General features: G+C 37.9%; 4 protein-coding genes across 5 annotated transcripts; 2 read left to right on the top strand and 2 right to left on the bottom strand.

Moving 5' to 3' along the window:
* Positions 1 to 1,927: 1,927 nt before the first annotated feature.
* Positions 1,928 to 13,382, bottom strand: colgalt1a (collagen beta(1-O)galactosyltransferase 1a). The gene is made up of 12 exons (XM_084413056.1): positions 12,990 to 13,382; positions 9,139 to 9,249; positions 8,942 to 9,059; positions 7,875 to 8,009; positions 7,578 to 7,782; positions 6,717 to 6,836; positions 6,214 to 6,290; positions 6,000 to 6,106; positions 5,781 to 5,913; positions 5,292 to 5,419; positions 4,996 to 5,202; positions 1,928 to 3,769 (listed from the first exon to the last, which is right to left on the bottom strand). Exons 1-12 carry the CDS (start codon positions 13,208 to 13,210, stop codon positions 3,502 to 3,504), a joined length of 1,830 nt encoding a protein of 609 aa, XP_084269182.1. The 5' UTR covers positions 13,211 to 13,382; the 3' UTR covers positions 1,928 to 3,501.
* A 1,619-nt stretch (positions 13,383 to 15,001) lies between these two features.
* Positions 15,002 to 18,561, bottom strand: pgls (6-phosphogluconolactonase). Its single transcript, XM_084413265.1, has 6 exons — positions 18,473 to 18,561; positions 17,886 to 18,152; positions 16,173 to 16,280; positions 15,981 to 16,082; positions 15,576 to 15,716; positions 15,002 to 15,478 (listed from the first exon to the last, which is right to left on the bottom strand). Exons 2-6 carry the CDS (start codon positions 18,150 to 18,152, stop codon positions 15,332 to 15,334), a joined length of 765 nt encoding a protein of 254 aa, XP_084269391.1. The 5' UTR covers positions 18,473 to 18,561; the 3' UTR covers positions 15,002 to 15,331.
* Positions 17,919 to 23,009, top strand: LOC311293116 (uncharacterized protein). Of its 2 annotated transcripts, XM_084413157.1 has the most exons (5): positions 17,919 to 18,168; positions 19,523 to 19,719; positions 21,669 to 21,762; positions 21,884 to 21,986; positions 22,104 to 23,009. In XM_084413157.1, exons 2-5 carry the CDS (start codon positions 19,541 to 19,543, stop codon positions 22,727 to 22,729), a joined length of 1,002 nt encoding a protein of 333 aa, XP_084269283.1. In that variant the 5' UTR covers positions 17,919 to 18,168; positions 19,523 to 19,540; the 3' UTR covers positions 22,730 to 23,009. The 2 variants fall into 2 exon arrangements, with proteins under 2 accessions (XP_084269283.1, XP_084269282.1); XM_084413156.1 differs by lacking the exon at positions 17,919 to 18,168 and having other exon boundaries at positions 19,320 to 19,719.
* A 139-nt stretch (positions 23,010 to 23,148) lies between these two features.
* On the top strand, positions 23,149 to 26,071 carry LOC311293108 (uncharacterized protein). The gene is made up of 4 exons (XM_084413145.1): positions 23,149 to 23,552; positions 24,626 to 24,759; positions 24,850 to 24,967; positions 25,050 to 26,071. The coding sequence occupies exons 1-4, from the start codon at positions 23,291 to 23,293 to the stop codon at positions 25,613 to 25,615; spliced, it is 1,080 nt and encodes a 359-aa protein (XP_084269271.1). The 5' UTR covers positions 23,149 to 23,290; the 3' UTR covers positions 25,616 to 26,071.
* Positions 26,072 to 26,249: the final 178 nt, after the last annotated feature.

The raw sequence follows: 26,249 nt of genomic DNA, 5'->3' as shown, positions 1-26,249 counted from the left end.
GGGCATATGGCAGACGCAGCCGCAATAGAACGGCTTCCTCCATATGAAGACCGCTTCAGCACTGGCTTCACGGTCGAGTCCGAGGGAGCGGAGAACCCTCGGAATGGAGACACAGGCACACAGCTGGCCCCCCGGGGCCGCCGCAAAGATGCGTTTCACCAGTGAACCTTCTTGCACAACACTGTGCTAAATCAGGGAGGATAAGGAGCAGGTCTTGCTAGTTGCCCCTTGTTGGCCCAACCAGACCTAATTCCCTCAAACTTATGCTCCTCTCGACAGCCCTCCCTGACCCATTCCTCTGAGACATTCTCAGGGACGGGGCACCGTTGGCACCTGCGTCCAGACCTCTGGAAACTCCATGTCTGGTCCCGAAAGGACGGAACGCGGAGGTTCTAGGTGATCTACCACAAACAGGTTGTAGATACCATCCCTTCTGCGAGAGCACCCTCTACGAGGCTTGCTTACGCCCTGAAGTGGAACCTATTCGTTGAATGGTGTTCTTCTCGTCTGAGAAGAACCCCCAAAGGTGTTCGATCCCTCCGTGCTTTCTTTCCTGCAAGATGGGTTGGAGTGAGGGCTGTCTCTCTCCACCCTCAAAGTGTATGTTGCTCTATTTGCGCACATCACGATGCAGTGGATGGAAATCCGTGGGAAAGCACGACTTGATTGTCAGGTTCCTGAGGGGAGCGAGGAGACTGAATCCGCCTCACACCCCCTCTATACCCTCTTGGGACTTATCTCTGGTGCTACCGCACTGCAGAGACCTCCCTTTGAGCCCTGCAGGCAGCTCAGTTAAAAGTCCTGTCTTTAAAAACAGTTATCCTGCTTGCTTGGCCTCTATCAAGAGGGTAGGGGACTTGCACACATTTTCGATCGACGAATCGTGCTTGGAATTCGGGCCGGCCAACTCTCACGTTATCCTGAGACCACCGCCTGGATATGTGCCCAAGGTTCCTACCTTTCCCCTTAAAAGGGACCAGGTGGTGAACCTGCAAGCGCTGCCCCGGAGATGGCAGACCCAGCCCTGGCTTTTCTCTGTCCCGTCCGCTCCTGCGGTTAACGTGGACAGAACGGTAAGAGGTTGGCCCACTGAGAAAAACAAAAAGATAGGGGAGGCCATCGTCTTGGCGTATCAATCCCAAGACGCACCATGCCCCCCTGGGTTGCAAGGAGGCTTTTGTCTAGGCACTGGAAGGTGGCAGCACTAGTGGCGTTGTAATAGGGATCCCAATCAGTCGACACGTTGCCTACGTCGAACGTGAACGAAAGGGAACGTCTCGGTTACGTATGTAACCCTCGTTCCCTGAAGGAGGGAACGGTGACGTAGTCCCGTCGCCTCTATTGCTGGACCACCGCTGACTCCAGGCTCAGCTCGGCTCCTCAGCGAAAAACAAGTGGTGCGTGCATCCACTTCCGTATTTATACTGGTGCTGTGGGGCGGAGCGTGGATGTAAAGCTCACACGCCAATGTGTGCATTGGCTCGTTTGATCAATACTCGAAGATGACAGGCTCCCTAAGCGTGATCCCAATCAGTCGACACATCGACTACGTCTCCGTTCCCTCCTTCAGGGAACGAGGGTTACATACGTAACCGAGACGTTCCGATTCGAAATCTTTTTAAATATCCTCTAAGTGTTCAAGCTAAATTTACCCAGCAATGAACTGAGATCTACACTCAAAGCAGTAGTCACATGATCATCTATCTTCATTCAGCATGCAGGATAGTGGTTTGTAAGCCTATGCCAGCATCATCATTTTTGTCTTGTGGCTACGCAGCTGTGATATAATTAACCCTGGAAGATAGATATAGATGTTGATATGATGTCAAATAAAATGGTCACGACAATCCGTATCTCTACAGAAATCACATGCAGCCTCCATCTAACAATTCCACCAAAAAATAAAAAGAGACATAATATTCCTTTCAGTGACAAGTTTTTAACCATTCTTTATATTTAAGGCACAGTTGGTGAAATACAAATACAGTCACAGTTACAAACATTCTGATAGTATGACAGTGTGACTAAACAGCGCAATCGCAAGGATTCACATCAAGCACATTTGAAGTCTGCTAGGCAAAAAAGCAAAGAAGTGAAGACCAATGTTGTCGTGTGGAATGTGTGTAGACCTTTCATTTCTGTCCTGATGATACGACAGCAAAACCACAGAATGAGGCGTGTACGGATGTTGGCTTTGATGAGGGGAAGTGACAGCCTGAAACGCCAACAAAGGTGGTAATGGTAAAAGGCCTAAAAATAACAACATCCTCCATGTTAATATAACATGCTTCATGCCTTAAAATAGCACCATGCTTCATGTGTCTTTTATTATTATTATTATTAAAATGACTATGTTCATGTCTGGAATGCGAACACTGCAAAAAAAAAAAAAGGTTTAATGTGGTTATTTCAGCTCCCCCCCCCCCCCCCCAGAGTGATTAAAAGGTAATACTTAACAATGAGGTCCATTAGTTAACATTAGTTAGAGCATTAACTAACAATGAGCAATACATTTGTTACAGTGTTTGAACCTTTGTTAACATTAGTTCATTGTAAGTACATATCAGCTCAAGTCTATTAAAGAGGACCTATTATAATTTAGTTATTATGCTCTACTAGAATGTTTTCATGCTTGAATGAAACATTTTTACATATTTTACATCGTTGCAGCACCTCTTAGTCTTTACCCAGTCTGTCAGTAATGCTCTGTTTAGTTTCTGTCTCTCTGAAGCCCCTCCTTATGAAAAGCACATTGTGCTCTGATTGGTCGGCTGGACTAATTGTGTTGTGATTGGTCAACCGCTTTTGCGTGTTTGGTAAACGTCACGCTCCTTACCATAACCAACACACTACTAACTCAACTCAACCAGGCCTCGCTCCCTTTATTTTGCGTATGCCTTGGGTGGGAATTATTTAAATGAGGAATATTGTGACGTGTTCGTTCCTGGAAGAAAAATAAAAACTTTCAGTGAGTTCAGAAACAGTGCGCACTGATATAGAGAATAACTCCCTCTGGAGTGACTGTGCTTTGTAACTTTGCAACCTTTTTCAAGCTCAAACAGCAACATTACACACTAAAGAAAGCTGAACATGTAAAAAAACGTAATATGTCCTCTTTAAATAATATGCGCTGAGGCAACTTTTTGATTTTAATGTTGAAATTATTATTAACCTAAGATAATAAATGCTTTAAAAGATTTTTTTGAATTACTATTATTGTTAAGCTGTTAACAAATTGAACCTTACTATAATGTGTTACGGAAGATAAACATAAACTGTTTTCAAAGACCTTGCATCTTTATCACAGGATGAACAGGTACTGTGCTCATTGTTACCAATTTGATAATCTACAAATTACAGGACAAATGTTTAAGCTCAACTTCTTCTCTGGCAAACAGCAATAATAAAAAAGAAATCTCTAAAAGGGCCTCTTCTGCTCACTCATATTGTGCTTATAAGGTGGAACGTCCCCCAGAAACGACGTGTCCAAAACAATGTCTCTCATAGTTCGTCTCGGGCCGTCCTGTCCAGAGGAGACTGGAGCACATCTGAGTTTTGGGCCTCTGTGCTGATCTCAGCCTGTTCCCGGGTCTTACCCGAGCGCTTCCTGTCCCAGTCTGTGCGCACTCTCTCATTGTCCCACACCGTGGAGGTTTCAGTGTCACTGATGTACCCAGGTTCGCCTGTGTAGTGCGTAGGGAACACAAGCAAGGGCTCCGCTGAGAACGCTTTCAGGTCCCTCGTCTCAAACTGCTTCATGTAATCTGATCTGAAGGTGATGATATTAGATGTGAAGATGAAGACCGAGATGTTACATTAGACAAAAGCAAAACATATCATGATAAATAACAATAATAATAATAAATACATTTTCCGGCATTTTATTCATTTATAAAGGATTAGTTCACTTCAGAATAAAAATTCCCTGATAATTCACTCACCCCCCACGTCATCCGAGATTGTCATGTCTTTCTCTCATTCGAAAAGAAATTAAGGTTTTTGAGGAAAACATTCCAGGATTTTTCTCCATATAGTGGACTTCAGTGGTTATCAGCGGGTTGAAGGTCCAAATTGCAGTTTCAATGCAGCTTCAAAGGGCTTTACACGATCCCAGCCGAGGAATAAGGGTCTTATCTAGCCAAACGATCGGTCATTTTCTAAAATAAAATAAAAATATATATACTTTTTAACCACAAATGCTTGTCTCACACTAGCTGTGATGCGCCACACATTAAGTAATCATGTTGTAAGGTCACGTAGGGTAGGGCGAAAAACTCCATCTCATTTTCTCCTCCAACTTCAAAATCGTCCAACATCATTGTTCTACCTTTTATTTATAATTTTTTTTTGTAAAGGCCATTTGATTTAGTCTTTGCACGGTTGCTTTGTAAACACTAGGTCGGTACACGTGACCTTTCAACGTGATTATGTAATGCGTGGTGCATCACAGCTAGTGCAAGACGAGCATTTGTGGTTAAAAAGTATAGAAATGTTTTTTTTTTTTTTAAAGGGCAGATGGTTTTGCTAGATAAGACCCTTATTCCTCGGCTGGGATCGTGTAAAGCCCTTTGAAGCTGCACTGAAACTGCAATTTGGACCTTCAACCCTGCTGAAGTCCACTATATGGAGAAAAATCCTGGAATGGTTTCCTCAAAAACCTTAATTTGTTTTCGACTGAAGAAAGAAAGACATGAATATCTTGGATGACGTGGGGGGTGGGGTGGGGTGGGGTGGTGTGGGGGGTGGGGTGGAGTAAATTATCAGGAAATTTTTATTCTGATGTGAACTAAGCCTTTAAGCACTGGTTTTAGCATTCTGCGTGTTTGATTGACATCAATTACATTATAAAACTCGCTTTAGACTATAAATCACAGGACCTTGAAAAAATATTATTCTGCAAATTATATTCTAGAAGATGATCTAGGAATAATTTAGCTAGAACTATAAGCAAAGTTATTGCCATATATGGGATGTATACTTGGGATGGGAACTTACACAGGATGCTTATTAAACATAACAGGAAGGAATTCATCCACGGGCAACATTTTACTGAGTGGTTCTGCTTTGAGGAGCTTTTTGGCTCCTTGCAATGACATCATGTAACCCAAGGTCCAATAGGAATAGTCCGCCTCCACCAGGTTGCGAATTTTTGGTACTGCTTTTTCAGGCCGGTCCACTTGCATCCTCTTCCTCCCAATATAACTGCAAGGGTTCAACATACAATATGAACAATCTCCAATCAATACATGAACCAAAAAGTGAGTGCAGTCAATAAAAGTAGACCCACTCACATGAGGTCCCAGTCCAGACCATTACTCTTGACCTCACTCATTAAATTCTGCAGGCGTCGCTTGAAGAAAATCTCAAACCGCAAATCATCTTCAAGCACCAGCGAGGTCTTCAGGCCTCTGTCTACAATCTGCGTAGCACAGCACATAAACATCAAAGCTTCTGATGGTCACAAAACCGTTACTCTGCATTCACACTCTCTTCCAAAACCCAGTGAGCTGTCTATCTATTCGAGATTATTAACACAAGGCTCTTACAAAATGTCGGTAGCATATTATCATCATATTAGAATGATTTCTGAAGGATCATGTGACACTGAAGACTGGAGTAATGATGCTGAAATTCAGATTTGCATCACAGGAATACATTTTAAATGAATGTTTTTTAAATGGTAATTTACTGTATTTTTGATCAAATAAATGCAGCCTTAATCAGCATAAGAGTCAGCTAGATTTTTGGAACATAACTATAAACTTGTATGTGTGCCAGACCTCTTTCCAGATGTTGTAGTGGGACAGGAAGCAGCCCAGCTCTCCTCTTGTGAGAGGTCTGCCGTGGTAAGGGTCACTGTAGCCGGGAAGCATGTGGATTCCCATAGCATTGATCTCACTCTCGTTCATGGCTCTGGTGTAGAAGGAGAGGCAGTGAGCAAATATTTTGTCCTGGATATGAATGCTGCATTTGTTTGACGGAAACAGAAGTGAACTTACTTGCCATCAACAGCAGCGGTAATCTTGCAGTCGATCTCTTGCTCTCTCAAAGCCCTCAGCATGCGCTCACGGCGGTCGTCCCGTCGCTTCAGGTTGATCATAAACACCTTTTAAAACACATAAAAGCATTCAGTGAAAACAACGTCACCAAAGAACCATTTAATCGCTAAATTGGATCCACAACTCAAAGATGATGAAATAAAAGCCCAGTTACCTCATCAAAGCCCATTTTGTCAGGGTTTTTGACAGGTTTGGCCAAGTATCTGGAGGGCTCAACTGGAGGATTTCTTACTGTACATGAAAAGAAGTGGGGTAACACTTTATTTTGACGGTCCACTTTAGAAATTCTTCAACTACAAGTAACTTTGCAACTACATGTCAACAGTGCAACAGTGGGTAGTAACTGATTACATGTAATCTGTAGTAGTACTTGTAATTAGATTGCATTACATTTTAAAATACTCGTAATCAGACTAGTTACTTTTCTATTGATTACATGTTATTGCAATTTGTAAGTAATCTACCCAGCACAGCATGTCAACTAATTCTACTAACCCTAACCTAACAGTCTACGAATACTGTAATGAGAGTAAGTTGACTTACTTATAAAAGTTACTTATAGTTATTATAGACTATCAGAATAAAGTGTAACCAGGGGTGATTACATTTGATAAAACATTGGCAGACCTTTTTCTTCTTTGTAAATCTGAAACGTACCATTGACCTCCAGCACTGTATGAATGAAGCTGTCTGCCTCGTCTTGCAGAGTGCTGTGGGCACGAAGAGGCACTGGGAGATACCCGTAAGTTTCCTTGTTACAAACAAACATTTGAACCTCTGCAAAACCACAGAGAATGCAATTTAAAGTGTGAAATAATATGCATAATATCCTCTTAAAGGGGTAGTTCACACAAAAATGTAAAGTCTGTCATAATTTACTCGCCCTTGTATATTTCTAAACCTGTATGGCATTCTTTCTTCTGTGGAACAATGTTTTTGACCAAACTGACTTTCATTGTCAATATTCTTTAAAATACACTGCCTGGCCCCCCCCAAAAAAGTAGCTGTTTGGATTTAAAGAGGCAAATGCTTAAGAGTCTATGATTGGATCATTATTGCATTGATTATTATGTTTCTAGCATGTGATAGTTTCTTAACCCTAACTGATGAAGTGTTTAGCTTTTCATTTCTTAAACAACCATGTAGGAAGACACATCATGACCATATTCCAGGATGACAATGATTCATCAGGATCAAATTGTGAAAGAATGGTTGGGAGGAGCATGAAGAATCATTTTCACACATGAACCCAGACCTTAAATTCACTGAAAGTCTTTACAGAGTGCTGGACTCTTGCATTGACAATACAAGATCTTGACCAAATATTGATGCACCTCTTGCTGGAAATAAATGTTGTGATGCTAAGAGGTGCATCAATTTAAGGTCTGGACTCAGAGGTGCCAATTCATGTGTGAAAAAGAAAGAAAGTCATGCAGGTTTAGAACGCCATGAGGGAAAGTAAATTATTTTAATTTTGCATGAATTGTGGGTATCAGTGTTTTCTGTCGAGGCACACACCTCCCATGCGGGCTGAAAAAGAGAAGACTATGATGTCGTCAAAGGCCCAGGTGTAGTCTGAATGTGGCGGGTGAAAAGCCAGCATTCTAGAAGCTTCTTTCCGCAGGTCCACCAGGAAAGTCGAGTGAACCATGGGAACGGCAAAGCAACCCCTACGCACTTGCTTACGCATGGGGATGTAGGCAGGAGTTCGCTTATAGTAACCCTAGTGTAGGTTGATGAAAAATATATAATTTTTTTCCATATTCCTGAAGAAAGGGTTATGAAGCATTACATACATATATACAAGACCTGTACCTGGGATGACATTCCACACCAGAAGTTTGAGTAGGCAGCACGAGACTCCATCATTGGTGCCACGATTGTCTTGTTCTCCTTTATTAGTTTCCATAAGACGTCTCGGTTGATCAGAAGATTATCACAATCAATCATCTGAAAGATTTAATATAACCTTTTATTTTTTCGTGCGTGCATGACCAGGCTGCCTGCAAAAACTAAATTTCTGTCATGACAACTCTCAGAGTGTTTGACATGGTAATGGATGTGACAATGTTGATACGTTTGATCTTGAAAGAATAGATCTGCTACACTGATGCTGCAGAGCAAGTACACGACTGGCTACTGCCAATACATACAGACACGCTGCTGTGAGCAAGTAAGACATGCCACTGCTGTACAGTATAGCATACATGAATTACCCAGATCTATACAGGTGGAGCTGGGGAAGGAGGAGGGTTTCTGAAGACAAATGCTGACCAAGTACTTGAAGGTTGAGCAGCGATCTCATTGGCTACTGATCACCATGAAGCAATCAGCTGTGCACTATAGAGAATGATGTGATTGCAAGCAAGTTGAGTTAAGGACCCATCAGCTTGCAACATCTAGAGTTTCATGACAGAACTTTGTATTTGCTCAAGATAATCACCAGAAGCTCGATCTTGAAGCAAAATCAAGTACTCTAATCAATCTAATCAAACTTTCTGACTGTGCCCGCATTTAAGGGATTAAGTACAGTATCTATATATCATACATTACACAGCTTTTCACAACATAAACATGAAATATTGATTTGAGAGTAATTGTACCTGTTTATTATCTTACAAAACAAGTGCTCTTGTAACAAGATGAACACTTCAACAATATTACCACAGGCCTACTATTCATATTGATAATTTTACAGTAAACAACAGTCAAGAACTAAGGCACAAGATGGCACCAGCCGCGTTTGATTGTGATACGAGATATGAAAGAAATGCTGACCTCAAATACTCAGATTACACATTTTTATGAGTTACACCAATGGCCACAAGTCTCTATTTACCAACTTAGAGATTCATGGTCTTAACAATGAGAGTGGATCTCACCAAGATATAGTCTGCCCACATCTCTCGTGCAGACTCAAGCGCTGCCTGCCGCAGCTTCATGACGTAGGCGTAGCGCTCGTTCGTCCACTCCTTTGGTCCTTCCTCATTATGATATTCTCTGAATAAGTAAGAGAAATGCCAGGAAATGCACAAATACACTAATTCCATGAAATCACAAGTGAATAAACATGGCAAACCTTGGTTCCTCCTTCGGCCTCCACTCCACATAATGGTAGAGTTTCTGTACATTGATGAGCCAGTCTCGCAGTAGGTATGTAGTGTTGTCAACATTGTGATCGGTTGCTACCCTGTCATTATTGAAATAGAAACATAGAGATGGTGCTCATTATGTGCACTTTACTTTCTACAAAGAACAATATCGGGTAAAAACTAAAGATTACATGAGTCAACTGCAAGATGATTACCTGCACTAGTATAATCACACCATATTTTAAGAAGATCTTTCAGTGCATAAGGTATGTTTCGACCAGACATAGGGAAAATAAATCAAGAAATACAAAAGCTCTAAATTACACTACTTCCTTTACAGCATAACTAGACTAAAAGTGTTGCAGAACATGAGAAGTGAAACTGCAAAGCTATCTGGTTATCATAGAAACACAGGAGCAGAGATAAAGTAAACAGATGAGCTAGAGCATGCGTCCTTCTTTTCTCTGGCTGTCTTAGCAAGAACAGAGATTCTCATTACAACATGACTTCACCAGTCCAGATGCGTCTCCAGCAGCGCACAGCTGTGAGGCCTAAGAGTCTACAAATCCAAACAGAGTTTGAATGCCACACAGACCTGTGGGAACACAACCCTGGCCAACAACTACTACTACAGTACAGACGGATTCAAGACAGGAATACAAGACAGATTGTCTATTTGGAAACAGTTATATCAGTGGTTCTCAAATTTTTGACTCAAAGGTCCCCAGTTGTCCAGCACAATATTCGAAGGCTTCCCAATATTAGGCCTTGTCCGGTATTATTTGCTGTTTTGTATGGTAAAGTTGCTTGCTTTCAAACTTACTTTTTTATTAACAGAAACTATGAGTATTGATATTAAATTAACCACCATTCATGTGTGACTTCGGAAGTTTCAAGAACTGTGTGTTCTTCAATTAAAACAACAGTTATTGAGGGGAGAAAATACATTTTTATTTTATTATTTTTATTATATTAAATAAGAAATACATTTAATTTACATTTGCATTTAACTTGCAATTCATGCGTATTTTTTAGCATTTTAATTTAGAGTTTGATTATGCTAATATTTTATGCTAATATAAATTTAAATACAAGTGTCATCTTGAGGCCCCCTGGTGGATCATATGGGTGACAGCATTAAAAAAAGTTATGCTGATTAAAGGGATACTCCACTTTTTTCGGAAATATGCTCATTTTACATCTCCCCCAGAGTTAAACAGTTGAGTTTTACCGTTTTAGAATCCATTCAGCCGATCTCCGGGTCTGACGGTACCACTTTTAGCATAGCTTAGCACAGATCATTGATTCTGACGAGTCCAGTAGCATTTCTTTCAAAATGACCAAAGAGTTTCAATATTTTTCCTATTTAAAACTTGACTCTTCTGTAGTTAAACCGTGTACTAAAATCGACGGAAAATGAAAAGTTGCGATTTTCTAAGCCTATATGACTAGGAACTACTCTCATTCCAGCGTAATAATCAAGGAACTGTGTGGCTGTACCATGAGTGCAGCAGGCGTAATGATATGACGCAGCGCCTGAAAATAGTCCCCAGCTCGGTAACTTCTTCCAACGTGACCGGGACTAAGTTTGTCTAACCTATTAGACCTATTTTCAGGCGCTGCGTCATATCACTACGCCTGCTGCACTCATGGTACGGCAGCAAAGTTTCTTGATTATTACGCCGGAATGAGAGTAGTTCCTAGCCATATAGGCTTAGAAAATCGCAACTTTTCATTTTCCGTCGATCTTAGTACACGGTTTAACTACAGAAGAGTCAAGTTTTAAATAGGAAAAATATTGAAACTCTTTGGTCATTTTGAAAGAAATGCTACTGGACTCATCAGAATCAATGATCTATGCTAAGCTATGCTAAAAGTGGTACCGTCAGACCCGGAGATCGGCTGAATGGATTCTAAAACGGTAAAACTCAACTGTTTAACTCTGGGGGAGATGTAAAATGAGCATATTTCCGAAAAAAGTGGAGTATCCCTTTAAGGTTTATGAACAGTGTTGAGTGTTACACATTACAAGTAATGTGAGTTACGTAATCAGATTACTTTTTCAAGTAACTGGTAAAGTAACACATTACTTTTAAATTTCCAACAAGATATTTTGAGTTACTTTTTCACATAAGCTCTCCTGTCCCAGTGTTGAGAGAAATCAGGAGTAAGTGCAGAGGTGTAGTGTGCGCTGTGTGTGAACATGATGCTTATTGTTGTTCTAGACTAATGTGAGAATTTACTCATATCACTCGCAAAAAACAGATTCAGTATTACTCAAAATGAATGAAAACAGTGAAATGCAAACTCAGAATATTACACAAACCTGAATTAATTACATATGTTAAATAACACATCTCACTTTATTACCTAATGTCTTTACTGCTGACCTTCAATAATCAAATTCAACCATTCTAATAAGCAAACCATCACATTTGTGTTTCTGTTTTATTTTTTTTATTGCTAAAGTGTTGAACTTTATTCTCCTGAATGGCTGCACAGCTGAAAGGATTGTAAAAGTAACTTAACTAACACATTACTTTCCATAAATAATGAAATTAGTTACCTTAGAGAGTAACGCAATATTGTAATGCATTACTACAGTGTTCATGGACATAAAATGTCCCCTTCAGTTCAGCTGTTACCCTTAAAAGCTATTACTACTAAATCTAAACTATTATTTTCGCTTGTGTAACTTAATGTGAATTCAGTCATCATAAATTATGTTTTTCACATGAATGAAACCAATTTATTTGGATGGACTTAATTACCACATAAAGAAAATATACAGTAAAGTCTTTTGGCCTTCCTGTTCATACGGAATAGGCTACATGAAACAGATTAAATGGTGCAGGAAAGAGGAGGGGAATAGGATCTCCAAATGACACAAGCTAGATTCAGTCTATCAGCTTGTTGGAGCATGTGCATTAACCTCTAGATCACAGCTCCAACACCTGACAGCTTTTTATTATTAAGAAAAGCTTAATCCACAAGTTGCTTGTGAGACTTTTAATAGACCCATACGCTAAACACACACACACACACACACACACACACACACACACACACACACACACACACACACACACACACACACACCAGTATAAGTAAAAATGCACAATAAACTACCGTAATCATTGTCCATCTGACTGTACATTATTATTCCAATAACATGGTTAATTACCAAATTATTACACGTCTGGAATACTTAATTCTGATTGGTCAAACTCTTCATTTAGAGGTTAAATGTTTTAGAATGATAAGTTACCAGTTATTATTCTATAACCTTTAAACTCTAAATGGAGTTTGACCAATCAGAATGAAGTATTGCAGACGTGTAATAATCTAATTATGTTTTAATACAGTGATCATCAATAACATTTCATTTCTAAATCTAATCTAATGTCATTGTTCACTCTGCCTGTTTCTGCAGAGCCAAATAGGCAGCTGAACTGTCTGTTTACATGTTCCCTTAATTGCCATTATCTATGACAATTCAATCAAGGTCAAGATGTTCGAAGCGTTCTTGGTAACTGACACCATTCACTGTAAAGGACAATGACAACTTTACGGGATAAATTCAATCTAGGTACAATAGGTAGGAATGAATGAGTGAGTCACTCTGGAGAAACCCCTCCCATCTTTTTTTTTCTCTCTCTCCAGTTTGTCCCTTCAAGCCTCCATATTGAGCTGGCAGACAGATGTTCACAGACATCAAAATTAAGTGATATTAACAGAGACAGGCATTATGGCGTGTTCAGAGATTCTAACATCATGACATCACCAGAAACAGAACCGTTACACACACACACACACACACACACACACACACTCTTACCAGAGCGCTATTCGGTCTTTGGGGTAATTGAGGCGCTCAATAGTTCCGAGGAAATGCGGCAGAGAGTGCTGTGCGTTCCTGCAGATGAGAGCGATCATTACTCGGGGAGCTAATATAGGAGACTCCGGGCTCCAGCGCTCCTCATGGAAGTATCCTTGAGCTGGTCCAGGATTCATCACACAGCACCACAGCACCGACACGAACGACACGAACCAGAGCATTCTGCAGCACAAACTCTTTACAAACAGGCATACGAGCTCTTACTGCTAAACCAGAGTTACACCCAGTTCACGAGGAGGAAGAAAGTTAAAAAGGGGTAACTTTAGTTTAAATAATTCCGCCGACCAAAATCAGCCTGCATTGACAACACTGCAGTTGTAAGACCAGCGAGTTAAAGGGGATGTTACGCTGACGTTTAAAGGGGAGGGATCCATTTCATATTCTGGTGTATCACGTTACAATAAGGTTTACAACTAATAGTGAACTGCACTTCTACAGCGTTTATTAATCTTAGTTAAGGTTCATTTCAGCTTTTACTAATACATTATTAAAATCAAATGTTGATTTGTTATGAACAAACAATGAACAGCCTTTTAGTAACAAATTTTAACAAATAGGCTACAGTAACAAATGTATTGCTCATGGTTAGTTCATGTTTGCTAATACATTAACTAGCTAAGCTAATGTTAACAAATGAAACCTTATTGTGAAGTGTTACCATAATATCCTTCAATTATATGCCATTATCAATCTTTACAACAAATTAGTAGTCTTTGCACATTCTGTTATGAATTTATTTCCGCGTATTTAACCCGTCCATCAATTTCTGTGCCATTAGCAGTATGGCACCTATTTCTACAGAGCCCCGGCCTAAAGGGACACAGTGGTGGTGGAAAAAAATATGAGATGGGAGGAAAAATAATAAGTCAATGCTTTTGTGTTCTCTCACAAATGTTTTGTGTTCCCTCAAGAAACGTTGCATTCACTCATAAAACCTTTGTGCTCTTTCTCAGGGGAACGCAAACATTTTGCGAGGGAACGCAGTTTCTCTGGAAAATGCAAGCATTTGCAAGAGAACACAAAAGCATTGACACATATAATTTCCCCTCCCATCTCATATTGTTTTCCTTCCCCATTTCCCATTAGGGGCTCTGTACTGTAATAAACCTTTAACAGAGGAAAATTAAAGAGGAAGTGTTTGTCTGAACTTACAATAGGTTTTGTGAGAGAATGCAAAAGTTTTGCAAGCAAAAATTGTCTTCAACAATGAAAGAAAATATTAGCAAAGTCCTTTTAAGGCAAGTCATTTCACTCAGCGGCCATCTTTGAAACGCCTCTCGTGAAGCTATTTCAGTCACGCAGGTATGGCTCCTGTCTCTTTGAATGGGGAAACATCAAATTCTTCAAAGATGTTCACTAAGCTCACAATTAAATTTTATATTTTAAATCACCAATGAAATCTGACAACTGTCTCAAAAATTTTGTTTTTAAAGTTTTCAGGCTGCTGCAAATGCACATGCGCATACGCGTCTCTAATGGCAGCTGCAGTGGTGCAATTACTTTACTGATTACCGATTGGCTCTTTTATTTAGAAGGCGGGACTCATTCCACCACATAGCGCATTGCACTTTCTCCCATTCATAGTAATACGAGTGCACCGTCTATTAGCAAGTTTTTACATTTAATTATTATACAACCAGTGTTGTTTTAGTATCTTTGAGACACTATTATCGTTTTTATTACTATTTTGAATTAGCTTAAATATTCTTCTAAAAATCTTCATTTTAATTTTATTTAGTAATGTTGTAGTTCACTTTTGTAATTTTTATTAGTTTTTTGTATATTTTGTTGTATATTGTTGTAGTACATCAAGTTTTTCATCAGAATTTAAGTAATCATTTTTTTATGATTTTAGTTTTGGTTAACTATAACCCTGTATATACAGTAACACCATAGAATAGCTTTTTGTTTGCACTCTTGACACAATGCATGAAATACAACAAAAGTTATTAACCTCCAAAAACTTTATTCAAAATGTTTGGGCATTTTTTTCTGTTGCATCTAACAAACATTTACAATGGTAACCATCATTTCCACAGTTATTGTTATGACAATAAAGCTATGGTAACAACTGTTTAAAAGAAATTAAATGACAGATTCTGAAAGCTTCAAAGATCTCTCTTTTTTTTCTCCTTTTTTTTTTTTTACAGTTTGCAGTAATAACGATAACTGCAGTAATTACAGTTATGATTTTCATAAGTGCTATGAAGAAAAACATTTTGCAAACACAGTGCTTTTTAAGGACTCCAAAAGAATACTATAAAGTGCTTCTACAAGTTGTGTCAGAGTTTTGCCCCAGGACCTGGCCTCTCCACCTGACACGTGAGCATGGCAGCCGCCGGCTCGTCCACAAGCCAGAAGAGCTCTCCCTGTCTAGGAGCCACCAGAGCTGACGGAAGTGCGGGCCCTTCTCCACCCTCTAACACACTCTACAGAATTACAGACATTTACAGGAGAAAAAACAAAACAAAAACATTCATCATCGTAGATATACAGCCGGTCTGAGGCACTACGGAAAGTGCTTACCTTGAGTACAGGAGCTTTGCTGCCTCCTGTTGACACAAACACCACACATCGGGCAGCGTTAACCGTGGGTAATGTCATAGTGACGCGCTGAGGGGGTGGTTTGGGGGAATCAGAGATTGGGGCCACCGTCCTCTGGCTTTCCTGCAATGATAAATCGATACTTTAAAAAAAAGAAAGCCAATAAAATACAATTCAAAACTGATAAAAGGGAGGGTTTTGTGGGAATCTAAATTATAAATAGGATTCTATAATAAGTGGGATTTAACAATGCTAAACTAAAAGTACATGTGTAGGAAATCTTATTTTAGTTATATTCCTGTTAGCATGTTATCATCATCATACGTTATTACATTAATCTACTGAAAATGAACTCTGATGCTGCTTTATTATGATTTTATCTGAAACCTGTAATAAAGGATGATCTGGAAAGAGAGAGCAGGTGTGTCCATCTGGTCCCATTCCCAGCAAGAGCATGTCAAAAACTGGGATTTGCTCTGGGCTAAAGGCCTAAAATGACAAAATTTTATTAAGAGCTATGAATTAACAAAAAAAAAATTTTTTAGTTTAATATATTTTGTCTATGAACTGAAATCGTACCTTGCTCAGTTTGTCAGCATAATCATCAGCACATTCTTGCACAGGTAAAGACGGATCTATAGCCAAAATCCTATCTTCTGGAATGTTGATTTTGCCAAACAATTGATTCTGTAAGATATAAAAAGCAATCAGTATTCATAGTTCAAGTGACATCAAACCCTCATAGAAACACCCACCTGGAGGATAAAACAAGGCGTTCTTCCGCTGCCCACCAGTTATGCATTTATTTTAGTGCTGGGCAACGATTAATCGCATCCAAAATACAAGTTTGTGTTTACACAATATATGTGTGTACTGTGTATAATTATTTTGTATATATATATATATATATATATATAAATACACACATATGCATGTATATATTTAAGAAATGTTTGCATGTATATACTGTATATATATATTTATACATTATGTATATTATATAGAAATATAAATATATATAAATAACACATTTTTCTTAAATATGTACATGCATGTGTGTGTATTTATATATACAAAATAATTCTACACAGTACACACATATATTATGTAAACACTAAACACTTTATAAAGGGAAGCAGAAGAACCTAAAATATGAACGCAACGTGCTGAAAAACATTAATGCTTAAAGGGATACTCCACTTTTTTTGGAAATAGGCTCATTTTACAACTCCCCCAGAGTTAAACAGTTGAGTTTTACCGTTTTCGAATCCATTCAGCCGATCTCCGGGTCTGGTGGTACCACTTTTAGCATAGCTTAGCATAGATCATTGAATCGGACAAGACCATTAGCATCTCTCTCAAAAAAATGACCAAATAGCTTCGATATTTTTCCTATTTAAAACTTGACTCTTCTGTAGTTACATCGTGTACTAAGACCGACGGAAAATATAAAGTTGCGATTTTCTAGGCTGATATGGCTAGGAACTATACTCTCATTCCTGCGTAATGATCAAGAAACTTTGCTGCCGTACCATGAGTCCAGCAGGTGTAATGATATGACGCAGCACCTGAAAGTTCCTAGCCATATCAGCCTAGAAAATCGCAACTTTATATTTTCTGTCGGTCTTTGTACACAATGTAACTACAGAAGAGTCAAGTTTTAAATAGGAAAAATATCGAAACTCTTTGGTCATTTTTTTTTGAGAGATGCTAATGGTCTTGTCCGATTCAATGATCTATGCTAAGCTATGCTAAAAGTGGTACCGCCAGACCCGGAGATCAGCTGAATGGATTCGAAAACAGCATTAAAGTCAGCATGAAATAGAAGTTGCGATAGTGAATGTGCCGTATATCTAGGTGAAATGGCTTCTCGAACAAGAAAAAATTTAAGGCGGGACTTGATTTTGTCCATGGGGAATTGATGGTTGGGATTTGTATTGGTTGATCTCATGTGAGTGACAGGTTGATCCCGCCCTCGCGCCAGTAAACACATCATCGGAGAAAAGAAGTCGTTGCAAGAGGGAGGTGAAGTGATTTTGATTAAAGTTCCCAGCAACTGCATGTCAAAAAACAAACTTTAACAAACAGTTCACATATCTGTTTCTTTTCTTTCTTTGTTTTACGAGGGTAGCTAAATATGTGTGGCTTGAAACAGATGGAAAATTGACAGGCCTTTGCTGCAATTCTATGGCTGTTTTGCCAGTCACATGTCTGAATGAATGGACAATGAATGGACTTCTCCATTACTAAAAGAGCTCTACAGGCTAAGGGTAAAAGATTGCGTAGAGTCACCTTATATAAGCCATAAGTGCTCTCAGGATCACTGAAAGGAACGAGTCTCTCATCACAGAAGCCGATAAGCCACCGGCTGCAGTCCAGGTTCTCCACAGCAGGAAGTTCCTTACTCAGCATGGAAACCAAACTCCCACCTGAAAGACCCAGAGAGAAGGAGCTTCTACCTGCGCTCAGAGCTTTCTCTGCACGGGAGGACACCAGCTGAGCCAGAGTGGGTCCAAGCTCGGACACAGAGGGGAAAACCACCACTCTTCGTCCAGACATCTGAAATGAAGGAAAGGTGATTAATGATTAATGCTAGTCAATTCAGATATGAAGCAATGCTGAAGCCAACTGACACAGCAGAACTCAATACATGCGTCAAACAGTAGCATGACCAGCAAAACAGACACAATAAGTGAACTGCCCACTGCAATAATCTACTGGACAAACGTGCACTGTTTAATGTATGCATCATGGTATGAGTGCATAGTAAGAGTCTACCGATAACCGCTGTCAATAAAAGCACGTCAAAATGATGCTCTGTGTCTTTCCACGCTAAATTATGGAAGCTGAAATAAATTATAAAATGACTTTGAACTCACCGTGGAATGTTTTCTTAGTAGTGAGGTTCTCTTTACGTCCTGCTCATGCGATCTGACGAACAGCCAATCACAGCGAATGTTGCTTACTGTTGCATTCTGGGTAATGTAGTGCTCATTTGATATGAATCATCCCGTGTTTCTTTCCATATATTCAGTGGATTTCAGATCCTTGGAGTCTAGCTGTCATGTAGCAACTGAATCACAGGTCTGAAAATTATCCTTTCGATTAGTTTTCATGTCTGTATGCTGTTTATTATTTTTTATTTTTTTTGATAATATTATATATGATTTATATTATTATCATTTTATTTAATTATTTTCTAATATTTACTGCATGGCAGCTATGTGTGAGTTATATAAGCACAAGCACCGTGCAGTTGAAAGATATATAATATAATATAATATAATATAATATAATATAATATAATATAATATAATATATGATTTGTATTATTCTCATTTTATTTTATATTTTTTCCCATGTATATTCTAATATATACTTCTATACTTCAAGTGCAGTTGAAAGATATATAATAGAATAAATAATAGAATAATAATAGAATAAAATAATGAAGTACAGACCTTAAGATATGCAGTGACCATATTTATTATATTATCACAATATGTAGTAATCAGAATTTCAATTTATCTACGACATTCACATGATTTGGAAGCCTAAACGTTTTCTCTATGGATGTAAAAAGCACGTTACATCAGCAGTAAATAATCGAAAGTTTGATATTTACCCAAATAACAGTCTCTGGCTCTCACTCGAAACGCTCCACTTCAGTAGATGGCGCTAGTGAGCCATATTTAGATAAAGCAATCACACTGATCTACACACGTACAAGAAATAGTAGGAAAGGGAACCACACTGTTGAACCATTTTAGTTATTATTATTAAGTTAAAGTATATACAAAATTATTATTATTATTTTAGAAGCAAATTCTGTATATCTGCAAAAAATAAAAAAAAATAAAAATAATTGTCTTCCATTCGAGAGTTTGGAGAAATATTAGAAGATGTTGTCCACTCTGTCCTCTTTCCAGAGGCAGTTATCTTCCATCATGGAAACACTGGTGCAAACAGCTGTACTGGAGATTAGCAGACTGGTGGATGTGGAGTGTGAAGTGTTGCTGTCGGAGCTCACCCGCAGCCGCAGTGAAATCTGCTCACTGAGAAACACACTGAGCTCGACCGAGGACACTGGACAAACACTCACACAGAGTTCCACATGTGTCAAGAGGTACTTACGCTTTTGTTTCGGTATTTATGATGCATGAAAATGCATATACTTCATAAGGCACATGTATGCAATCATATAGTACCGGTCAAAAGTTTAGACACTTTTTGAAAGAAGTCTCTGTGCTCATCAAGCCTGAGTTTATTTGATCAAAAGTCCAGTAAAGAAATAGTCATATTGTTAAATATTATTATGTGAATAAAATAAAATGTAATTTATTTCTGTGATGCAAATCTGTATTTTCAGCATCATTACTCCAGTCTTCAGTGTCACGTGATCCTTCAGAAATCATTCTTATATGATGATTTATTTTCAGTGTTGGAATTTTTTTTTTATATATTGTTTTTTCTTCTTTCAGGATTCTTTGATAAACAAAAAGTTTTAAAAAAGGAACAGCATTTATTTGAAATAGAAATCTTTTGGAACAATATACACTACCGTTTAAAAGTTTGGTGTCAGTCATTTTTTTTCTTTCTTTTTTTGAAAGAAATTAATACTTTTATTCAGCAAGGTGTTAAAATGAAAAATGCTAGTAAAGACTACTTTTGTTAGAAAAGATTTCTATTTAAATAAATGTTGTTCTTTTTAACTTTCTATTCATCAATGAATCCTGAAAAAAGTATCACAAGTTATAAGCAGCACAACTGTTTCCAACATTGATAATAAATCATCATATATTATTAGAATGATTTCTGAAGGATCATGTGACACTGAAGAGTCTTCAGTGTCACATGATCCTTCAGAAATCATTCTAATAATATATGATGCTGAAAATTCAGCTTTTCATCACAGAAATAAATGATATTTTAAAGTATATTAAAATAGAAAACCAATATCTTAAATTGTAATAATATTTCACAATATTACTGTTTTTTTATTCCTGTATTTTTGGTCAAATAAATACTGGATGATGAGTATAAGACACTTCTTACAAAAACACTAAAAATAGTAATGTTTCCAAACTTTTGACCGGTACTGCATATGCAGCTCGACTTATCTAGCCTATATAACCAGTGTTGGGTAGATTACTTACAAACTATAGTCAAATTACATGATGAAATGATTAATTAATTAGCAATTAGTAACTAATTAGTCATTGTAATTACATTACAGATTTAAGGTAATATAATCAGATAAGATTACTTTTTAGATTACTTTTGGCCTAACTCGTTTATCACATTGATCAAAAGAGAACAGTTTAACACAAAAAGAAAACACAAAAAGATGTGACTATGAACAGATTATAGTCAATTGACTAGTGGTTGGTTTGTGTGTGCAATTTCCCCCTTCGAAATAAAACTTGAACCTACTTTCCGAACGTATATAAAAAAAAAAAAGTAGTTGAATGAAAAGTTTTAGAGATAGAAAAGATTAATTACGGAAAATCAATAAATTATGAACAATTTATTGCCATTGTGTGAATAACATGTAATCATAAAAAGTACCTGTAATCTGATTATGAGACTTTTAAAACAATCTAATTACAAGTACTTACTTACTTAGGAATCTTATTACGTAATCCAGATTACATGTAATTAGTTACTACCCAGCCAGCAGTGTAGGCTATATAACATTTATATGATCTCATGTCCATGGATCATACTAATCAAATGTATTGGTAACACTTTATTCTACAGTGTCCTTGTTACACGTTCAATTTAATTCAGTTCAAAAACTTTATTGTCTATCCCCACAGGGGTAGAAAATTGTCTTTGGACAAAGGCTCAACAAACAATACAAAAAAAGTTACATGTAGTTATTATTGTAATAACTAAAAATTATACATATTACATGCAACTAACACTAAACCAAACCTTAAACCTAACCCTAACCCTAACCGTATAGTAAGTTCATGTAGTTAATTATTATTACTCAGTACTTAAATGTATAATTACACTAAAACAAGGACACCTTAAAATAAAGTGTAACCCTTTATTTATTTATTTATTCAGTGAATATGCCCAAGAAGAGATGCAGAATCATTTGAACCGGTGTAGCAATGAGGTTCTTTTTAGAGACAGCCCAATAGTAATTCAGCAAGACCAAGTAAGTTCTCTTCATTATGTAAATATCCACATATATTTCCTGTAAATATTTTGAGTACAATAGCTGATGTCTATATATATTATACAAATATAAGATATAATGTGATGTCAAAATGTCAAAGGACAGTCCACAGCAGAAGTGTGAGGTCAACCAGCCAATAGGTATGATAAAGCAGGAGCTACATGAAGTAGATGTTTGGATTGGGCAAGACAACAGTGAAGCAGGTAAGACCGGAACTAACTGTTGTATAATGGTGGATAATATTAATAGCAAATGCTTGTGAGTAATTTGTAACTTCCTTCCATCTGCAGTACACTTACATTACTTTCACTTAACCACAGGAACCCACTGCGGTGAAGCCGTGAGCCTGTCACCCACCAAGGACGTTCGCAAAACTGTCCCTTGTGTTGACAGAAAAAGTAGAGAAAATGCAGCTGCAAGAGTCCCGTCTAAATCAGAGTCACTGAACAAAAACGCCTCACCCGGAGAAATGATGCGGAACCAGCCGTTGTCTAAGAAACGCACTTCTGAATCTGAAAACACTTCATTTAGTCACACACAGAGTTTGAGTGCATCAATGTCCACAAGAACATGCGGTGACAATAGTACGTCAGGGGACAAGCGGTTTGTTTGCACCTACTGTTCAAAGTGGTTCAGGTGTTTTAGTCAACTTACAATACATCAGCGGAGCCACACAGGTGAGAAGCCCTACAGGTGCACACTTTGTGAAAAGAGGTACATTCAGAAAGGACACTTGTACACCCATCAGCGCACCCATACCGGAGAGAAGCCGTATCGATGCCCTCTCTGTGGAAAAGGCTTCATTCAGAAATGCACTCTTGACATGCATCTGCGAAGTCACACCGGAGAAAAACCCTACACCTGTATGAAATGTGGGAAAGGGTTCACAACGAAGTTTAATCTTAACAAACACATGTCTTGTCAGTCTTGCAACAGCATCAGTTAATGAATGACAACGAGCTTGAGGAAAGTGTGCTCTTGTTTGACATTGGTTTTAAACGCCGCATTGGTTTGAGCTATTTATTTGTTTCATTATTATGATCACAGGCATTGATAATTTTGTGTTTTTTTGAAAAGTTTTCTATAATTCATGTTATCAGATCAGCATTAAATACAAAACATGTTCAAAAACAATGTTTTTTTTTTCTTTATTTGTTTTACTTTAAAAACCACCTTGAGCATATATATAGCCTATATATATTTTGTTCAGAATGCAAGTAAATTGGAAAAATAACTTTGATATTCTGTCATCATTTCAAATTACACAGTTTCCATGAATCGGTTATTATTGTCGTGCTATTATGTATACAACGAATCAATGTTATTATGAAAACAAGCTTTTCTACACGTAGGTTTACGGTAATTTATCCCATAATCCTTTTCGGTCACACGCTATTTATGGTGTGTTTCTACAAAAAGACAGTGGAGGATATAGCGACAGTGTGTTTTAGATGAAGAAACGGCTGTATTAAGAATTTTCTTGTAACGTTAAAGGTTCCAGCAAACAATGGACATCATGAATACCACCGATTTTCAGACGCAGTTAACATCGATAATGGAAATTATGGCGAGAACCGCTGTTGTTGAAATAAGCAAACTTTTTGAGGACAATTCGTTGCTGCTGCGTTTAGAGATTTCACGATGTACAAACGAAAACGAATCTCTGAAAAAGAAATGTCATTTTTTGGAGAGTGAACTTCAGTCTGCTCGGAAAACCGCTGGAAAGATGAACGGGACAGAAGCTCCATTCAGCCATCCGGGACTTCGAGGTGATTTATAAAACGCGTGTTAAAAATAGACTGATACTCTGAATTTTGTCGCAATTAAATGCGAATTATGATGTTCCAGGAGATAAGAAGCTGAATTTAATATCTGAGATGGTAAACTGAAAGCCGTAAGTTCATGCTCCACAAAAGATGATCGCTGTGCCCTTGAGAAATGTTGTTTGCTGACTTTCATGTCCATTTAAGTTGTACTTGGTCATTCTCTGGAAAAGGGTTCGGTTCCCATGAGTTACAATCGGTATAATTTACAGCTTAGTGAACATGGTTTGATAGATTGGCTCTGTTAATTCTGTAATGCACAAACTTGAAAATAAGGCCTTTGTTTTAGTTAAAGGGATAGTTCACCCAAAAATGAAAAAAATAATTTACCCACCCGTTATAAACCTGCATAAAAAAAATGTCTTCTGTTTAACACAAAAGAAGATCTTTTTTAGAATACAACTTTATTTTCTTTTAATCATTAAGTTGTTTCTTAGGATTTGGATTAATGTGATATTTGCTTATGAGGCATTTATTAGTCAATTCCCCCCTGACATTCAATCCCAAAACATTTGGAATAGATTTGCCACCATACATGTTGTAAAATAAAGTATTATAAGAGAAAATTACGAGGATGTTGGAAGATCTCGATGAAGAAGACAAAGTACGTGACGCACCTTGGGTTCAAAGGAGTAAGAATTAACTCAGAACTTTCTAAACTCAAACAGTTAAAATATACAGTACTACCCCTAATGTAAATGAAGTTTCTCCTGTTGTAACGGCTGCTATCTGTATGTTGATGAACTTCAGACAGACAATTGTCTGAAATAGATCTCAGATGGTCCCCCACTGCTCCCATTCTACAGTTGATGGCCATTTGTTTAGGATCTGATCTCCAGAAATGGTGCAAAAGTTCTTTGGGTTGATCTGTTTCAAAATGATTGTGACTGGGTTGAAATATTGTTATATTTTAAGACTATAATCAGATTAATTTGGCCTGTGGTGGGTAAATAAGATTTCTCAGTGGCTACCTTTTTTAAATGTAATTGTACTTTTTTAAACGCCTACATGTTCAACAGACACTGGACATCGTCCCACAATTGACAATGTCTTCGGTAAGGAATGGTGCATGAACCTCTGGAGACACCAGGAGTCAAATGTTGGTGAGCAAGAGGACAACACACACTTGGACTCCTCAACCATCACAGAAGAGGTTGGTCTCACGTACTGCTGAATATGGAGTTCTCTTAAAAACGATCATAACACAGCTTACTAGCTCCCTCTTTTATTTCCAACCCTTTAGCCAGTAAATTTGCTGGATGAAGAACCAGATGTAATTTTGATAAAAGAAGAGACGCTGAAGATTGATGACTGCTCTGGGAAAAATAAACCTGAGGCAGACCAAAGGAGCCGTTTGAGAGGTTTGTGGAGAAAGAACTTGAGAACAGCTGCTATTAACTCTTATCATGTTCAGATGTTAATGTGTCGTTTATCGAATTGCAGGTCCAGCAATGACCAGTGATGAGAGATGTGTTGCTCAGAGCTCAGAGGATTTTATCACATACACGGTACCTTCAGATGAGCAAGTCCATTTGAACGTGCAACAGCCACAAGCCGAAGAACAAGCTCTTGAAGGAACAATTTCGACACATGGAGACTGTACAACAGGGCCAGATCTGAGTGCTGATGTTGAATTTTTTCCAAATCACCGGAATTTCAACCAGATTTTTACACAAAAGAAGAAATTTAATTGTGTGTTCTGTGGGAGAAGCTTTGCATTTTTAAGCCATATGAAAAAACACATGCGGACACACTCCGGAGAAAAACCTTATGTCTGTACAGTTTGCGGTCGAAGGTTTGCTCAAAAAATATATCTCACAACTCACGAGCGCACTCATTCTGGCGAGAGGCCGTTCACGTGCGTGGAGTGTGGAAAGAGTTTTTCTCAAAAATCTTCTCTGAACGTTCACCTCCGAAGCCACACTGGAGAAAAGCCATTCAGCTGTTTAGAATGTGGCAAAAGATACGCGTACAAAACTGCTCTTAAATCACACCGATGTGTTAGTTAGAATAGAAATGAATAGTTACTGAGTATTATGTGCACTTAGTTTTAGTATGAAACTACTGTCTGGGGCTTGCGTTTTGTTGGCTAAGTTGATCGTAGAGACCATACGATGCTTTTGGGAAACACAGCTTAGGTCATTGTATTATATGTTTGTTGAACAGAAGGATAAACATGATACTATTGAAAAAAAAATATTTAAAAGTGGATGAAAATGCTGATAGTAAAGGTTGTTTGTTTGTGAACATTGTGAAATGTTTTCTTGTGTCCAATTCTACTTTTGGAGAACAAGAACTTTGGATTTATTGCTGTAACTTTTTGATAACTAACTTTGATAACTTAATAACCTATGCCTTTTTTTTCTTTTGCAGTCCCTTAAGTATTTTCAAAAATTTTCCTGAATAAAATGTCTTTCTTTAAATAAATGTGGTAGTAATTTCACAAACAAGTGAAAATAAGATGATCAACTGTTTGAGTATTTTTCAATTGATGCATTAAGTACCAAATCACACACACACACACACAAAAAAATCATGCGTTTCAACTAGAAAATGCCTTTCACTATCAATTTCACATTAAACTTTTCATTAACACTGTAAGGTTTATAATTTGTTAATATTAGTTTTATTTACACTAGTTAA

The sequence above is a fragment of the Rutilus rutilus genome, assembly GCF_951802725.1.
Source record: "Rutilus rutilus genome assembly, chromosome: 1".
NCBI classification, from domain to species: Eukaryota; Metazoa; Chordata; class Actinopteri; order Cypriniformes; family Leuciscidae; genus Rutilus; species Rutilus rutilus.
Note: the sequence above shows the minus strand (reverse complement) of the source record. Positions and strands in the feature narration are given on the sequence as shown.